This window comes from Ictalurus punctatus, chromosome 4 (assembly GCF_001660625.3).
Source record: "Ictalurus punctatus breed USDA103 chromosome 4, Coco_2.0, whole genome shotgun sequence".
NCBI classification, from domain to species: domain Eukaryota; kingdom Metazoa; phylum Chordata; class Actinopteri; order Siluriformes; family Ictaluridae; genus Ictalurus; species Ictalurus punctatus.
The window spans coordinates 34,674,392-34,690,919 of NC_071284.1; the positions used below are offsets into that span (position 1 = coordinate 34,674,392).

Below are 16,528 nucleotides of genomic sequence, written 5' to 3' on the forward strand. Positions count from 1 at the left end.
GAAACAGGAAGTGTGCGGACACCAGGAGCCATCAGAAACAACTCCGCAAGGAACAGGAAGAAAAACAGGAAACTATAAGAAACAGGAAGAAGAAATGCAGGGCTGGGGATGACATCACAGGAAACAGAAGGAGAAACCAAAAACCATAATAAATAGGAAGTAGTGGGAACCAGGACACCTCAAACAGGAAGTAGAATACAGAAACACCACAAGAAACATGAATAGGAAATAAGGGAAACAGGAAGCCACAAACAGGAAGTAGAAAGCTACAAGAAACAGGAAATCACAAGAAACATGAATAGGAAATAAGAGAAACAGGAAGTAGATAACTACAAGAAACAGGAAACCGCAATAAACACGAATAGGAAATAAGGGAAACAGGAAGCAACAAACAGGAAGTAGTTAACTACGAGAAACAGGAAACCACAAGAAACAGGAATAGGAAATAAGGGAAACAGGAAGCAACAAACAGGAAGTAGTTAACTACAAGAAACAGGAAACAGCAAGAAACAGGAATAGGAAATAAGGGAAACAGGAAGCAACAAACAGGAACTATGTGAAAATAGATAACCACAGGAAACACAAACAGGAAATAAAAGGAAGAGGAAGTAGACACAGGATGAATGGCAAAAATGGGACCCATATGAAACAGGAAGTAAGGGGCAATAGAACAGGAAGTGGAAAACAGGAAACCACAAGAAGCAGAAATTATGCAGTATATAAAATATAGAATTATGATGATGACCAGCAACAACAACCACGTCAGTCTGATAAAGATACACTTTTATTATTTCTATCACTGATCAAATGTATCACAGTGTACAACTGCACACACACACACACACACACACACACACACACACACACACACACACCCCGCTCACTGAGTCGGATCCGGTTCGGTAGACTGTAAACGCTGATTAAACAGTAATTCTGTGCCCTAAATACAGCAGTGAGAAACGGCAGCCAGGTGATTTCAGCAGTCTGAGTAGAAGATTAACGAACAGAACATGGCCCGATTAACACCGGCTCCAGTTCTGATGATGAACCTGCAGAACCCTTCGTACTCGCAACCGTCACAAAGCCACTTCACACCATCACAGTAATACATGGCCATGAAGGATTCTAATCACGTGGGACGTTCCAGCGTCTCTACGGCGTTCAGTCCCTGAATCAGCAGCTGGACTAGACGCATATTAAACTTCATTACACACGTCACTAGTGACTCGAATCCTGTCTTATATCACTTACAGGACCAGGAACAGGAGGCTGCAATGGACAGGAAGTAGGGAAAAACAGGAAACCATAACAAACAGGAAGGAAGAAGGGGACAGCAGGTAAACATAAGAAACAGGAAGAGGGGGTAAACAGCACAGCATAAGGAACAGGAAGTAGGGTAAACAGGAAACACAATAGGAAGTAGAGGAAAGAGGAAACCATATGGAACAGGAAGTAGGGGGAAACAAGTAACCACGATGATAAAGGAAGTAGGGGAAAACAGGAAACCACAGGAAACAGGAAGAAAGTAGGGGACAGCAGGTAAACATAAGAAACAGGAAGTAGGGGAAAACAGCACAGCACAAGGAACAGAAAGTAGGACAACAGGAAACCAAAGAAACAGAAAACCACAAGAAACAGGAAGGAAGTACTGGACAAGAGGAACCCACAAGGAACAGGAAGTAGGGAATACAGCACAGCACAAGGAACAGGAAGTACGGAATACAGCACAGCACAAGGAACAGGAAGTAGGGAATACAGCACAGCACAAGGAACAGGAAGTAGGGAGTACAGGAAGACATTAGGAACAGGAAGTAGGGGCACAGGAAACTACATGAAACAGGAAGCAGAGGAAAACCACAAGAAACAAGACATCACACGAAACAGGAAGTATGGGGAAAAGGAAAGCACAGGAAACAGGAGCGGTTTCTCAACTCTAAGAGCGGTCTTTCCAGACTACCTTGGAAGAGTGAATTCGGAGGGACAGGAGGACACAGAACGCATCCTCGTGAGAATGGCGCTGTGAGCTTCCTGTTGCGCGGTCGCTCAGGACCATCGTCTCTTCATTCTCCTTAACTGCGACGTTTCAGCTGGGGAATAGACTTGGCTTTAACTTTAGAGTAACTAAACGATAACAGCGTGTTTTGATGTAGTAAAGCCCTCTGTTTGTAACTGTGACCTCACGTTAATTAATGAACTACGCTAACGAGGTTAGCGTTCCCTCAGGATGGAGGCTGGCGCCGTTTAATTCAAATAAATTCGAGTTTTCACCGGCCTCATAAATATCTCCAGCGAAATCTTCTACCACAATCATTCTTTATAGATGCATATTCAGATTATTGTTGATAAAAAAAAACGACGTCAAAGCTTCCATCGTCAGGCTTCCGTCATCCGCCGCAATGAATTCTGGGACTTCGAGTGGGATCGGTGCAGTCGGGACTGCATCCGGTGCGTCCTCGATCTCACGAGCACACCCGGGGAAGTTCACACGCCCACGGTGCTGCGTTGTTGAGTACGGGAGTTGAACTCATTATTATTTATATTTGTATTATATATATTATTTTATTGTTTTTGTTATACTGAATAATACTGTGATGAAGGAGAGTCCTCACACGACACAGCGGGATCTACTGACGTGTTTCAGTGGGATGATGAGTGATGAGTGCGTGCTCAGTTCTCTCCCACTGGACATCCTGTAATTTAATTAAACGTTTAACAGTGTAAAAGGAAAAGATATGTGGGTAGAGGCCGGGTCAACGAGGCTGTGTGTGTGTGTGTGTGTGTGTGTGTGTGTGTGTGTGTGTGTGTGTGTGTGAAAGCCCTCAAATCCTCTTAGGTCTACTTAAAACTGTTTAAAGTCCACTCTCTATCTCTCTCTCTCTCTCTCTCTCCTGTGTGCGTGTGTGTGTGTGTGTGTGTGTGTGTGTGTGTGTGTGTGCTGACTCGCTTCATGAGCAGCATAAGACAGAGCAGAGAGAGAGGTTCTGTTCGGATCCACTCAGACTGGGTCACGGCGACCCTTACCTCTGTCTGCTACGAGTCGTTCCCCTCTTTCATTTAGAGCAGCCTAACGTCCCACCTTCATGTTTATATCAGTCCCAGCTTCACTCTTTCTTCAGCAGAGCAGTCTGCCCTGGAAACAGGAGCTCAGGTTGTAGAAGAAGATGACTGTGATACATGGGGCATAAGAAGAGGGAGAATTGTGCTGTTGGGTATCAGATTAGCGGTATCAGATTAGATTCGGGGTATTATATTAGGGGGTTTGAGATTAACAATATTGGATTTGGGGTTTCAGATTAGGGGTGCCAGTTTACAGGTATCAGATTAGGGGTGTCAGAGTAAAAGGATCGGATTAGAAGGATCAGATTAGGAGTTTTGGATTAGAAGGTTTATATTAGACATCAGTAGTGCTGTCAGGATGGATGATTATTATGAAAATCTTGTTGATTATTAGATGTGGGTATCACAGTGATTAATGTCAGATTAGATGTATCAGATTATTGCTATGAGATTATTGGTATGATATCTAGGATATCAGATTATGGGTATGAGATTAGAGGTATCAGATCAGGGGTATCAGATTATGGGTTTGAGATTAGAGGTATCAGATCTAGGATATCAGATTATGGGTTTGAGATTAGAGGTATTCAGATCTAGGATATCAGATTAAGGGTATGAGATTAGAGGTATCAGATTGTGGATATCAGACTATGGGTATGAGATTAGAGGTATCAGATTAAAGGTATGAGATTAAAGGTATCAGATCACGGATATCAGATTAAGGGTTATGAGATTAGAGGTATCAGATCACGGATATCAGACTATGGGCATGAGATTAGAGGTAACAGATGGCAGAAATCAGACTATGGGTGTGAGATTAGAAGTATTAGATTGAGTATATCGGATTATGGGTGTGAGATTAGAGGTATCAGATGGCAGAAATCAGACTATGGGTGTGAGATTAGAGGTATCAGATGACGGATATCAGACTATGGGTGTGAGATTAGAGGTATCAGATGGCGGATATCAGACTATGGGTGTGAGATTAGAGGTATCAGATGGCGGATATCAGACTATGGGTGTGAGATTAGAGGTATCAGATGGCGGATATCAGACTATGGGTGTGAGATTAGAGGTATCAGATGGCGGATATCAGACTATGGGTGTGAGATTAGAGGTATCAGATGGCGGATATCAGATTAAGGGTTATGAGATTAAAGGTATCAGATCGGGGATATCAGACTATGCGTGTGAGATTAGAGGTATCAGATGGCGGATATCAGACTATGGGTGTGAGATTAGAGGTATCAGATGGCGGATATCAGACTATGGGTGTGAGATTAGAGGTATCAGATGGCGGATATCAGACTATGGGTGTGAGATTAGAGGTATCAGATGGCGGATATCAGACTATGGGTGTGAGATTAGAGGTATCAGATGACGGATATCAGACTATGGGTGTGAGATTAGAGGTATCAGATGGCGGATATCAGACTATGGGTGTGAGATTAGAGGTATCAGATGGCGGATATCAGACTATGGGTGTGAGATTAGAGGTATCAGATGGCGGATATCAGACTATGTGTGTGAGATTAGAGGTATCAGATCGGGGATATCAGACTATGGGTATGAGATTAGAGGTATCAGATCGGGGATATCAGACTATGGGTATGAGATTAGAGGTATCAGATGGCGGATATCAGACTATGGGTGTGAGATTAGAGGTATCAGATGGCGGATATCAGACTATGGGTGTGAGATTAGAGGTATCAGATGGCGGATATCAGACTATGGGTGTGAGATTAGAGGTATCAGATGGCGGATATCAGACTATGGGGATGAGTCGGTTGTTTTAGAGTGAAGAGGCCTGTGTTGCACAGGCGTTGCTGTTGCTCCAGTGGAGGCGTAGCTGGGCTTCATCCTTCTCATTCCACTGCCCCTTCACCTGAGCGCCTCTCGCACAGCAGAACCGAATAAAGAGAGCTTGAGAACAGAGACGTTTATGAAGAACTGCGGAAATGTTTTCAGATTCCTGGAACTCTTATGAAGAGGAAATCTCTTTACTCCAGACATTCCTATGTATATTACAGAGAGGGTTTCCAGTCCACTGCACACTGTAGAGATAGAAACACGCTGCTGAGCTCGGGTTCGAATCTGAAGAGTTACCGGTGTGTTATTAGTCTGTTTTTGGTGCATGTGATGATGGCTAACTGCGCGTGTGTGAGTGTGAATGTGAATATGATGTTCTGCTGAACTTTAAAGATCTCCTCTAATCACTTCCTGAACCACTGAGAGCTTCTACTGCAATCCCCAGGAACATTGTGTTCCTCATCTCTTCCCCCGAGTCTTCCCCGTCCTCTCTGTCTGCAGTGTGCTTATGTAAGTGTGTGTGTGTGTGTGTGTGTGTGTGTGTGTGTGTGTCGCAGCCTGGCAGACCCTGACTCAAGCAGAAGTGAAAGACTGCAGAGGTTCATCATCTCTCCTCCCTCTTTCTTCACTGCTCCTCTTGTCGTTCATCCGCCGCCCCACACACACGTTTTCTCTGCGTCTAGCTTTGAGTGATGTGAGACTCGATCAGGATTTTCAGTTCTTTAGTTTTGCTAGCTGCAAAAATTCTGTGAGGCTAGTGTAGCTAACAAGTAATGGAAATGATGTAAATGTTGTGCAAATCCTGTTCTGCCACAAATCCCGTCGACTTCTTCAGTGATCCGGTTTAGGACACAGTGGAACGGATTTGTGGGGGAACAGTGGGGATCAGTGAATGGCTGTTGGGAACAGTGGGGATCAGTGAATGGCCGTTGGGAACAGTGGTGATCAGTGATTGGCTGTTGGGAACAGTGGTGATCAGTGATTGGTCGTGGGAACAGTGGGGATCAGTGATTGGTTGTTGGGAACAGTGGTGATCAGTGATTGGCTGTTGGGAACAGTGGTGATCAGTGATTGGTCGTGGGAACAGTGGTGATCAGTGAATGGCTGTTGGGAACAGTGGTGATCAGTGATTGGTCGTGGGAACAGTGGTGATCAGTGAATGGCTGTTGGGAACAGTGGGGATCAGTGATTGGTCGTGGGAACAGTGGGGATCAGTGATTGGTTGTTGGGAACAGTGGTGACCAGTGATTGGTCGTGGGAACAGTGGGGATCAGTGATTGGCCATTGGGAACAGTGGGGATCAGTGATTGGCTGTTGGGAACAGTGGGGATCAGTGATTGGTTGTTGGATTTACACACTGCTGGTCTTAACATCTGCTCAAAACCTGCTTCTCCAAATATAGCGACAAACTCGTCATATCTGGGAACAATATGAGGGCGGCCATATTGGACAAGTGGAATGCCCTTTTCCCTCAGGACGGTTTGGCATGACTCCGCCCCTAGCCCCGCCCATGAGTAGCAGAAGTGGAGTTGATACAGATGATACAGTTCCACTTTGGACCTCTGCCAATATTCCAGAAAGCGGTCTAATGAGGCGCTACTTCACAGAGGTCACTGCTGATGGAATTCTGTGTAAAAAGTGAGATGGCTCTAGTGCTGGTCGTTTCTTCCGAGTTGCAGCACTGACTTTGATGTAATGTTTATTATTCAGTAAAATAACACTCCTGTGACATTATCCTCAGTGCACGGCTCACACAAGCTCATTCTCAGAAGGTCACAGAAACCACGAGTGTCGCACTAAAATAGCGCGGCTCATCTGCGTCATCGCAGGCCAGTAAACCCTCAGCTCTCGTAACACTCTCGCACGGTGTCCCAGACCGACCCCAGCGCCCCGGCTACTCACCCAAATGTTCAGACTCAATGACAATGTAATTATAGCACGCTTTAAGTTTTAGAGTTTAAAGAATCCCAGCCGGCACAGAGCGTCGAGTGTTTACAGACACGCCATCCCAGTGAAGGGGCTGTTGCTATGGAGACGATAGCGTATCGGAACGAGCGCATTCATATAAACCTGCGCTGCTGTCAGAGCCGCTGTTCTAGAGAACTAATCACCACCTGACGACCAATCACAGTCCAGAACTCAGCAGCACCGTGGTGTACAACAGAGAGAGACAGCATGGAGATGAATTAGGGCAACACACACACACACACACACACACACACACACACACACACTGCTCTCTGCAGCAGAGATTCTCCTTCAGCATCACGATCACCATCTTCAAGTTCATTGTATTTATAAAGCACATTTAAAAACAGCCCAAGACCAAAGTGCTGTACAGGAACACAATAAAACAGTGCGAGCATACAAATAAACAAACAAACAAACAAACAAACAAACAAATCAGTTTTAAGAAGTGATTAAGAAGCAGTAGCGAGTGCACCACTCTAATTTCTGATGGGAAACAATTCCGTAATCTGGACCGGGCCCCGGAGGAACCTCGTCCTGCTGGTGTTTAATCTGGTGCGAGGGACGGCGAGAAGGTTTTGACCACAAGATCTTACACCTCCAGCGGGAGTGTGGGGCCGCGTGCACCCCGGAGATATTTGGGATACTCGCTTGTTCAGAGATTCGTAAACGAATGAGAGAATTTTAAAATGGGTTCTGAATTTGAGCAGGAACCAACGCAGATCTTCATCACCTTCACATTTATTACCATCACTGTCATCATCACTGAACAAACAGGACTGGAATAACACCGCAGTGTACGATGCGAAGCGTGTGTGTGTGTGTGTGTGTGTGTGTGTGTGTGTGTGTGTGTGTGTGTGTGTGTGTGTGTGTGTCAGTGATGGAGTGGTTATACAACATGCCCCAGAATTTAGTTCCTCTGATCTCTGTCCTGTCCTCATCTCACTGCGCACACACACAGGCTGTTATTTGAGCACGCACACACGCACACACGCGCACACGCACACACGCACGCACGAATGGATGGAAGATTAAAATGATGAATGATGTGTGTGTGTGTGTCCTTCCTCACACTGGTGTTCATACTGTTATGGATTTGTGTGAGGCATTATTGTAGAACTCACTTTTGCTTGTGTGTGTGTGTGTGTGTGTGTGTGTGTGTGTGTGTGAGAGAGAGAGAGAGTGTGTGTGTGAGTGTATGTGTGAGAGAGAGAGAGTGTGTGTGTGTGAGAGTGTGAGTGAGTGTGTGTGTGTGAGAGTGTGTGTGTGTGAGAGAGAGTGAGTGTGTGAGAGTGTGAGTGTGACAGAGAGAGTGTGTGTGTGTGTGTGTGTGTGTGTATATGAGAGTGAAACACAAGTGCAGAGAGTCAGTTGAGTTTAACTGTTTATTTTCCACTGAAGCAGCTATAAAAATCCCCCCCCGACACCCCGCTCCCCCCCCGACACCCCCCCCGACACTCAGCACAGAAGGACGGAGAAACAGAAGAGAAAGGAAGAATAAATGAGCGCTAGTCTTCCTCATCTTCCTCCTCCTCCTCATCACTGATCACGTATTTCTTGGCTTTCTTGGTGGACGAGTCGTCGTCGTCCTCGGCCTTCCTCTTCCCAGAGTTCTCTCCTTCCTGAGACACACACGGGAAATTACTACTGCAGTGTGTGTGTGTGTGTGTGTGTGTGTGAGATTATGTTGCATTAGGAAATAATAAAATTGTCCAACACTACCACCTGCTGGTCAGATACATGCACTCTCACACGCACTCACACGGACACCCCTGGACATGGACGGGCGCGCACACACCCACGCACACGCACGCACATGCACACACGCGTGCGCACACACACACACACACACACACACACACACACACACACACACACACACACACACACACACACACACTCCTCACCTCGTCACTGTCGAGTTTCTTGGCCTTCATGAGGCGCTGTGCTTTATCCTCATCAGAGCCTTCATCACTGTCGGACGAGTAGATCCTCGCTCTCTCCTCTATACACATACACACACACACACACACACACACACACACACACACACACGCATTAAGAAGCGCTTATTGGACTGTGTGAGTGAGTTAACGTGCATTAAACACTAATAAAATGCTTTTACTGCATGATGCTAAACTGGTGGCTGTAAGCTTCCATTACCTGTCAGCCACATTAGCATCATATATTGAGTGATCCGCGTGTGTGTGCACGAGCGAGTGTGTGCGAGCGAGTGTATGTGAGCGCGTGCACGCGCGTGAGTTTCACCTCTCAGTCCTTTGTATTTGCTCTTTATCGCGGCGAGGCTGATTGCTTCTTCTCCCTCTTCCTCGTCGTCATAGCGATCAGGCTCCAGGTATCCGGCACTCAGGCCTCGCTGGTGCTGCTTCTCTCTCATCCTCCTCTGCTGGGACTCGCGGCGGATAGACGCCCTCAGCCGCTCCTCCTCTTTCTACACACACACACACACACACACACACACACACACACACACACACACACAGAAATGACCAATCGGCTCATACTAAACTATTCCCATTCTAATCTGTCTCTCTTGGCTCCGCCCCATTTCCTGTGTGTGTGTGTGTGTGTGTGTGTGTGTGAGACAGAGAGAGACCTTTATCATCTCATTCCTCTGGGACTCTGGATCTCGGCCGGCCATCGGCAAAATTCTGATCTTCTGTGTTTTGGAGCATCGATCAGCCAGAGAGAGAGTCATCTTCCTGTGAGTGGCACTGTCTGTCGAGTGGGGTCTACACACACACACACACACACACACACACACACACACACACACACACACACACACACTTCGTAAACCTATCAGCGTTTAACACCTGTACTAATCTGTTCATTTAAACACAAACTTGCTTGTGTTATAACTGTTCATTGAATTCTGGACCCTGATTGGTCAGAACGTGTTGATCGGGTTTCTACAACCCCAGTTCCGAAAAAGTTGGGACAGTATGGAAAATGCCAATAAAAACAAAGAGGAGTGATGTGTAAATGTACTTTGACTTTTATTTAAAGAAAAAAAACATATAAGACGAGGAATTTGATGTTTCACCTAATCAACTGCATAGTTATTTGAAGGTAAACTTGATGCACGTTCCAAAAAAGTTGGGACAGGGACAGGGGCAGGGGCAGTTTAGGACTAATTGCCATGTGAGAAGTTGGAATAAGAAGGTGATGTGAAACAGGCGAGGCGATCGTCTAATCGCAGTGTATAAAGGAGCCTCCAAAAAACGCCGAGTCCTTCAAGAGCGAGGCCGGGTCGAGGCTCGGCGATCTGCGTCAGTGAATAATGCAACACTCTGAACAACGTTCCCCAAAGACACATCTGTATGATTTTGGGCGTTTCACCTTCTACAGCGCACGATATAATTAAAATGTTCAAGGAATCCGGTCAAATCTCTGAGCGTAAAGGGCGTGGCCGAAAACCACTCCTGAATGTGCGTGATCTCCGATCCCTCAGACGTCACGGTCTTAAACACCCTCACGAGTCTGTGATGAGATCCTGACATGGGCTCGGGAATACCGCGGTAAACCTGGGTCAGTCGACTCCTCACAAAGTTTTGTTTGTATTTTCCATACTGTCCCAACTTTTTTGGAATTGAGGTTGTACAACAGCAGCTCTGACAGGTTTATATAAACGCGCTTGTTGTAATGTGTTATCGTTTCTATAGTAACAGCTCGTCCACGGGGACGCGTACGCCGGACGCTCCACTTTATAAACGGATTAAGAAATCGTGGACGTGGTGAAGTTTTCGTAATGTACGGAGACGATCATGTGACGTTTACGGAAGGAGTCTCCAGTGTCAGGGGTTCTCCACTGTGACCTACCTGAAGGTGAGTTTGGTTTTGAACACGGCCTGACCCTGCAGTCCTGTGCCCTGTCTGATGAACAGGTGATTGTGGTCTCCTTGCAGAGGAGCTTTATACACATCAAACACCTCATTACCCAGGTGCAGGGACATGCTACACACACACACACACACACACACACACACACACACACACACACACACGAGAGAGAGAGAGAGAGAGAGAGAGAGAGAGAGAGAGAGAAAGTTAAACAATTCATCAAGAAACAAAATAATATTTATATTAGCAATTAATTTCATGTTAGAATTTATTTCACTTAAAGCCCCGCGCCATCACTCAACCCCCGCGCGCGCCTTCACTCAACCCCCGCGCGCGCCTTCACTCAACCCCCGCGCGCGCCTTCACTCAACCCCCGCGCGCGCCTTCACTCAACCCCCGCGCGCGCCATCACTCAACCCCCGCGCGCGCCTTCACTCAACCCCCGCGCGCGCCTTCACTCAACCCCCGCGCGCGCCATCACTCAACCCCCGCGCGCGCCATCACTCAACCCCCGCGCGCGCCTTCACTCAACCCCCGCGCGCGCCTTCACTCAACCCCCGCGCGCCTTCACTCAACCCCCCGCGCGCGCCATCACTCAACCCCCGCGCGCGCCTTCACTCAACCCCCGCGCGCGCCTTCACTCAACCCCCGCGCGCGCCTTCACTCAACCCCCGCGCGCGCCTTCACTCAACCCCCGCGCGCGCCTTCACTCAACCCCCGCTCGCGCCATCACTCAACCCCCGCGCGCGCCATCACTCAACCCCCGCGCGCCATCACTCAACCCCCGCTCGCGCCTTCACTCAACCCCCGCTCGCCATCACTCAACCCCCGCTCGCCATCACTCAACCCCCGCGCGCGCCATCACTCAACCCCCGCGCGCGCCATCACTCAACCCCCGCTCGCCATCACTCAACCCCCGCGCGCGCCATCACTCAACCCCGCCCGCCATCACTCAACCCCCGCTCGCGCCATCACTCAACCCCGCCCGCCATCACTCAACCCCCGCGCGCGCCATCACTCATCACACTCTCACAAAAGGAAATAAAAACACTGACATCCTAGAAAGCAGTAAAATAACGTATTAACTTCAGCATCATCTCTAAACTACGCTGATCACATTATAAAAAGTTTAACTATTAATAATATAACGAAATACAAAGTGCAGTAATAATTTATCACTAAGACTTTGATGATGTAAACACAACCAATTCGGATGACGTGAGCGTTGTGGCGATGACGTGAGCGGTTACTCTGATGACGTGAGCGTTGTGGCGATGACGTGAGCGGTTACTCTGATGACGTGAGCGTTGTGGCGATGACGTGAGCCGTTACTCTGATGACGTGAGCGCTGTGGCGATGACGTGAGCGGTTACTCTGATGACGTGAGCGTTGTGGCGATGACGTGAGCGGTTACTCTGATGACGTGAGCGTTGTGGCGATGACGTGAGCGTTGTGGCGATGACGTGAGCCGTTACTCTGATGACGTGAGCGTTGTGGCGATGACGTGAGCGGTTACTCTGATGACGTGAGCGTTGTGGCGATGACGTGAGCGGTTACTCTGATGACGTGAGCGTTGTGGCGATGACGTGAGCCGTTACTCTGATGACGTGAGCGCTGTGGCGATGACGTGAGCGGTTACTCCGATGACGTGAGCGTTGTGGCGATGACGTGAGCGGTTACTCTGATGACGTGAGCGTTGTGGCGATGACGTGAGCGTTGTGGCGATGACGTGAGCCGTTACTCTGATGACGTGAGCGTTGTGGCGATGACGTGAGCCGTTACTCTGATGACGTGAGCGTTGTGGCGATGACGTGAGCTGTTACTCTGATGACGTGAGCGTTGTGGCGATGACGTGAGCGGTTACTCTGATGACGTGAGCGTTGTGGCGATGACGTGAGCGGTTACTCTGATGACGTGAGCGGTTACTCTGATGACGTGAGCGGTTACTCTGATGACGTGAGCGTTGTGGCGATGACGTGAGCCGTTACTCTGATGACGTGAGCGTTGTGGCGATGACGTGAGCCGTTACTCTGATGACGTGAGCCGTTACTCTGATGACGTGAGCGTTGTGGCGATGACGTGAGCTGTTACTCTGATGACGTGAGCGTTGTGGCGATGACGTGAGCCGTTACTCTGATGACGTGAGCGTTGTGGCGATGACGTGAGCGGTTACTCTGATGATGTGAGCGGTTACTCTGATGACGTGAGCATTGTGGCGATGACGTGAGCGGTTACTCTGATGACGTGAGCATTGTGGCGATGACGTGAGCGTTTACACGGGGTATGTCTGGTTATTGATATAAACAGGACCTCTGCATGTGGAACATTAAACAGAACTCAAACCTCTCACCTGCCGTCAGACCACTTAACGATACGCGCGTTGCTCTCCCGGATATCGTTCCCCTCGTCGTCACGGCGACTGCGCCACCTGATAGTGTTCTCCACTTTCAGCTTCAGCCTGGTCCTACCTTCTTCATCCAACATCTCCTCATCCTCAAACTCATCCTCATAGTACTGAGGATCAAATGGCCTAGAGAGAGAGAGAGAGACGCAGAGAGAGAGAGAGAGAGAGAGAGAGAGAGAGAGAGAGACACGTAGAGAGAGAGAGAGACGCAGAGAGAGAGAGACGCAGAGAGAGAGAGACGCAGAGAGAGAGAGAGAGGGAGAGGGAGAGAGGGAGAGAGAGAGAGAGAGAGAGGGAGAGAGAGAGAGAGAGACACGTAGAGAGAGAGAGAGACAGAGAGAGACGCAGAGAGACAGAGAGAGACGCAGAGAGACAGAGAGAGACAGAGAGAGACAGAGAGAGACGCAGAGAGAGACAGAGAGAGACAGAGAGAGACACACACACAGATTACATAATTGTATGTAAATTATACGTATTGATCCATTTTGAGGGTTAACTCACACACACACACACACACACACACACACACACACACACACACACCTCGGCTCCACACTGAGGAAGTTGGGCAGTTTGACGAAGTAAAGGTCGCTTCCCAAATCTGTGCTGACTTTAGGGATCTCCACCTCTATCCGGGTCTCTGGAAGCGGCTCCTCCTCCTGCTGCTCTCCTTCCATACCATCCTCGTTATCCTGAACAATCATCACCATCATCACCAGCATCACCATCTCCATCGCCACAGATGATGACATCACTTTCAAGTGCAGTCTGTGTGTGTGTGTGTGTGTGTGTGTGTGTGTGTGTGTGTGTGTGTGTGTGTGTGTGTGTCTTACCAGCGGTTGTCCAGGTGTGGGTGGTTTCTCATTATCGCTGTCTGATGAGATGTCGTCTGCTTCTCCGAACAGATCATCCGCCACATTTTTATTACCTGAACACACAGATGCCATAAGTTTTGGCACCCCAACACCATGTATATCAGCCCAGCACTGTTCCCTCTGGCTTCTTTCAGGACGTTATAAACGGACATCAACAATACGATCTCCACCAATCAGGAGCGATTACAGCGCCCGCCTCGAGTGTTTAATGTGGTGATGATGTGATCAGGCTGCTACATGGGTGATCAAAGAAGCCAATAAACAGAGGCTTATATTCGAGTGTAGCGTCTGAAACGTATCAGGACGAGGATGAGTGCGTGCTTGATGACAAACAGGTTACCGTGACAACACAGAGGAGGGTTGCAGTATTAACAGTAAAAAAATAAAAAAAATAAAATAAAATAAAAAATAAAATAATAATAATAATAATATTATTATTAAGAGTGAATGTATGGAGGTGTAAGCCCTCACCCTTCTCTGTCCCCATGTCACTGTCCGAGTCAGAATCAGACGCTGCTTTCTTCTTCTTCTTCTTCCGTCCCACAAAGTCGTCCTCACTGTCACTGCCTTTAGCTGAGCCTGAACGACAGACAGTGAGAGATAGAGGGAGAATAAAAGGAACAAGGAAAGAAAGAAAAAAGGACAGACAGACAGAAAGACAGACAAACCAAAAGACAGACAGAAAGACAGTTGTTTAAAAAACTGGAACACTTCCTGCTGGAAATTTTTAAAGATCAGACAGAATGACTCACATGCAGACATTAAACACTCTTTATAAATGTGTACTTTTGGCTCCACCCACCAGACTTGTGTCCCCTCCCCTCATCGTCAGAGTGATCTCGCTCATCGTCTGAGTTGCGCTGCTTCTCCTCGTCCTCTGATTGGTCAGACCGTGGGCTGCCGCTTTTTCCCTCGCCCCCCCACTTCTCATCTCCTGAGTGACCGCCTCTCACCGAGCCTTCTCCATCTGAGTGGTCAGACATCGGCGTGACGCTTCCTCTCCCAGAAGGATGACTTCCTGCGCCAGAGATGGGACTACCTGCCCCGGAGGCGGGGCTCCCAGCTCCGGAGACGGGGCTCCCAGCTCCGGAGGCGGGGCTCCCAGCTCCGGAGGCGGGGCTCCCAGCCCCGGAAACTGGGCTCCCTGCCCCGGAGACTGGGCTCCCTGCCCCGGAGACTGGGCTCCCTGCCCCGGAGACTGGGCTCCCTGCTCCGGAGACTGGGCTTCCTGCACCGGAGACTGGGCTTCCTGCTCCGGAGACTGGGCTTCCTGCGCCGGAGGCGGGGCTTCCTGCATCTGACCTGTGACTGGAGAAAATTTACCAGCACAGCTGTTAATACGCAGTCTTGATGAAGTTGTAAAGTATGACGTATGTAATGTTCAGGATTTCCCACCTGTGAGCGTCATCATCATCTTCCTCTTCGTGATGTCCCTCTGAACCACTGTGCTGCTCCGCCTCAGAGTGCTCACTGGCATCTGATTGGTTGTCATTCCCAGAGTGTTCTGATTGGTTGTCGCTGCCCCGCTCGTCTTCACTGTCGTCCCCGAACAGCTCTTTGTTACTCGGCTTTCCACCATCGTGACCGTCATCATCGTCGTCGTCGTCGTCGTCCTGATCCCTGTCGCTCCCACTGCCAGAGGCGTTACTAGCTGAGCGCGGCCTCTCATGCTCCGAGTCGGACCCAGAACCCGAACCAGAACCGGAATCTGAGAGTGAGAGAGAATTACAACGATAGTGTTACAAAGCACCGACACTGGAGACTCCTTCCATAAAGGTTATATTAACATTTCCTTAAAACACCTACCGAGTGCATGAATATAAACCTGCGAGTAATTTACACCTGCACTACTGTCAGAAAACTCATCAACACCTTCTGACCAATCACAATGCAGGATTCAACAGCGCTGCGGAATAAATTTAAAACAACATTTCCTAACCTTTTAAAGTGGCTCACAAAGATATCACGATGTTGCTTTAATGAAACATTGTCCACGTTTGCCTTTGTCAGTGTGATGAGGAAGTAAAAAGACATCACTAATTTGATTGATTTTAGCGATGTCCGCTCGCTAATCACAACCAACTCACTACACTTCATCTCTAAATCCCAGAAACAACACAAAACAGAGCGGATAAAGCGATAAAACACTCCCCAGCGGATAAAACTGCCGCTTTTAACATCATTACATCAAAACAAATCGGATAAATCGTTACCTCGTTGTTCGTTATCGCTGTCTCCATCACTGCCGAACAACTCGTCCATGTCCGCCATCTTTTTAGAAGCGTAAATAAAAAATAACTTCCGGGTTCACTACGCTCCTTTACCCAAATAAAAGTCCTGTACAACTTCCGGGTCAGGGCGAACACTCATACAGAAAAAAATAATCACAAATTACATTGAATAAAACGTCAAACATCTCTGCTGTTTATTATAATTGTTGTTGTAGTTATAGGGGTCACTGCATTTTTAAAGACAGTAAATAATAAAGGAGACGCCATCAGTGTTCTGCACCGAGTACAGGAACAGTTCACTGAAGAGAAAGTAGCGGATG

General features: G+C 48.1%; 2 protein-coding genes across 2 annotated transcripts in view; one reads left to right on the top strand and one right to left on the bottom strand.

The window, feature by feature from the left end:
- tmod2 (tropomodulin 2) overlaps positions 1-16,528 on the top strand; it is a 120,086-nt gene that overhangs the window by 81,719 nt on the left and 21,839 nt on the right. The window lies entirely within an intron of this gene.
- Positions 8,206-16,295, bottom strand: leo1 (LEO1 homolog, Paf1/RNA polymerase II complex component). Its single transcript, XM_047153530.2, has 12 exons — positions 16,191-16,295; positions 15,373-15,685; positions 14,780-15,285; positions 14,449-14,556; positions 13,936-14,030; positions 13,646-13,794; positions 13,049-13,228; positions 10,678-10,812; positions 9,452-9,587; positions 9,103-9,286; positions 8,742-8,839; positions 8,206-8,456 (listed from the first exon to the last, which is right to left on the bottom strand). Exons 1-12 carry the CDS (start codon positions 16,246-16,248, stop codon positions 8,343-8,345), a joined length of 2,076 nt encoding a protein of 691 aa, XP_047009486.1. The 5' UTR covers positions 16,249-16,295; the 3' UTR covers positions 8,206-8,342.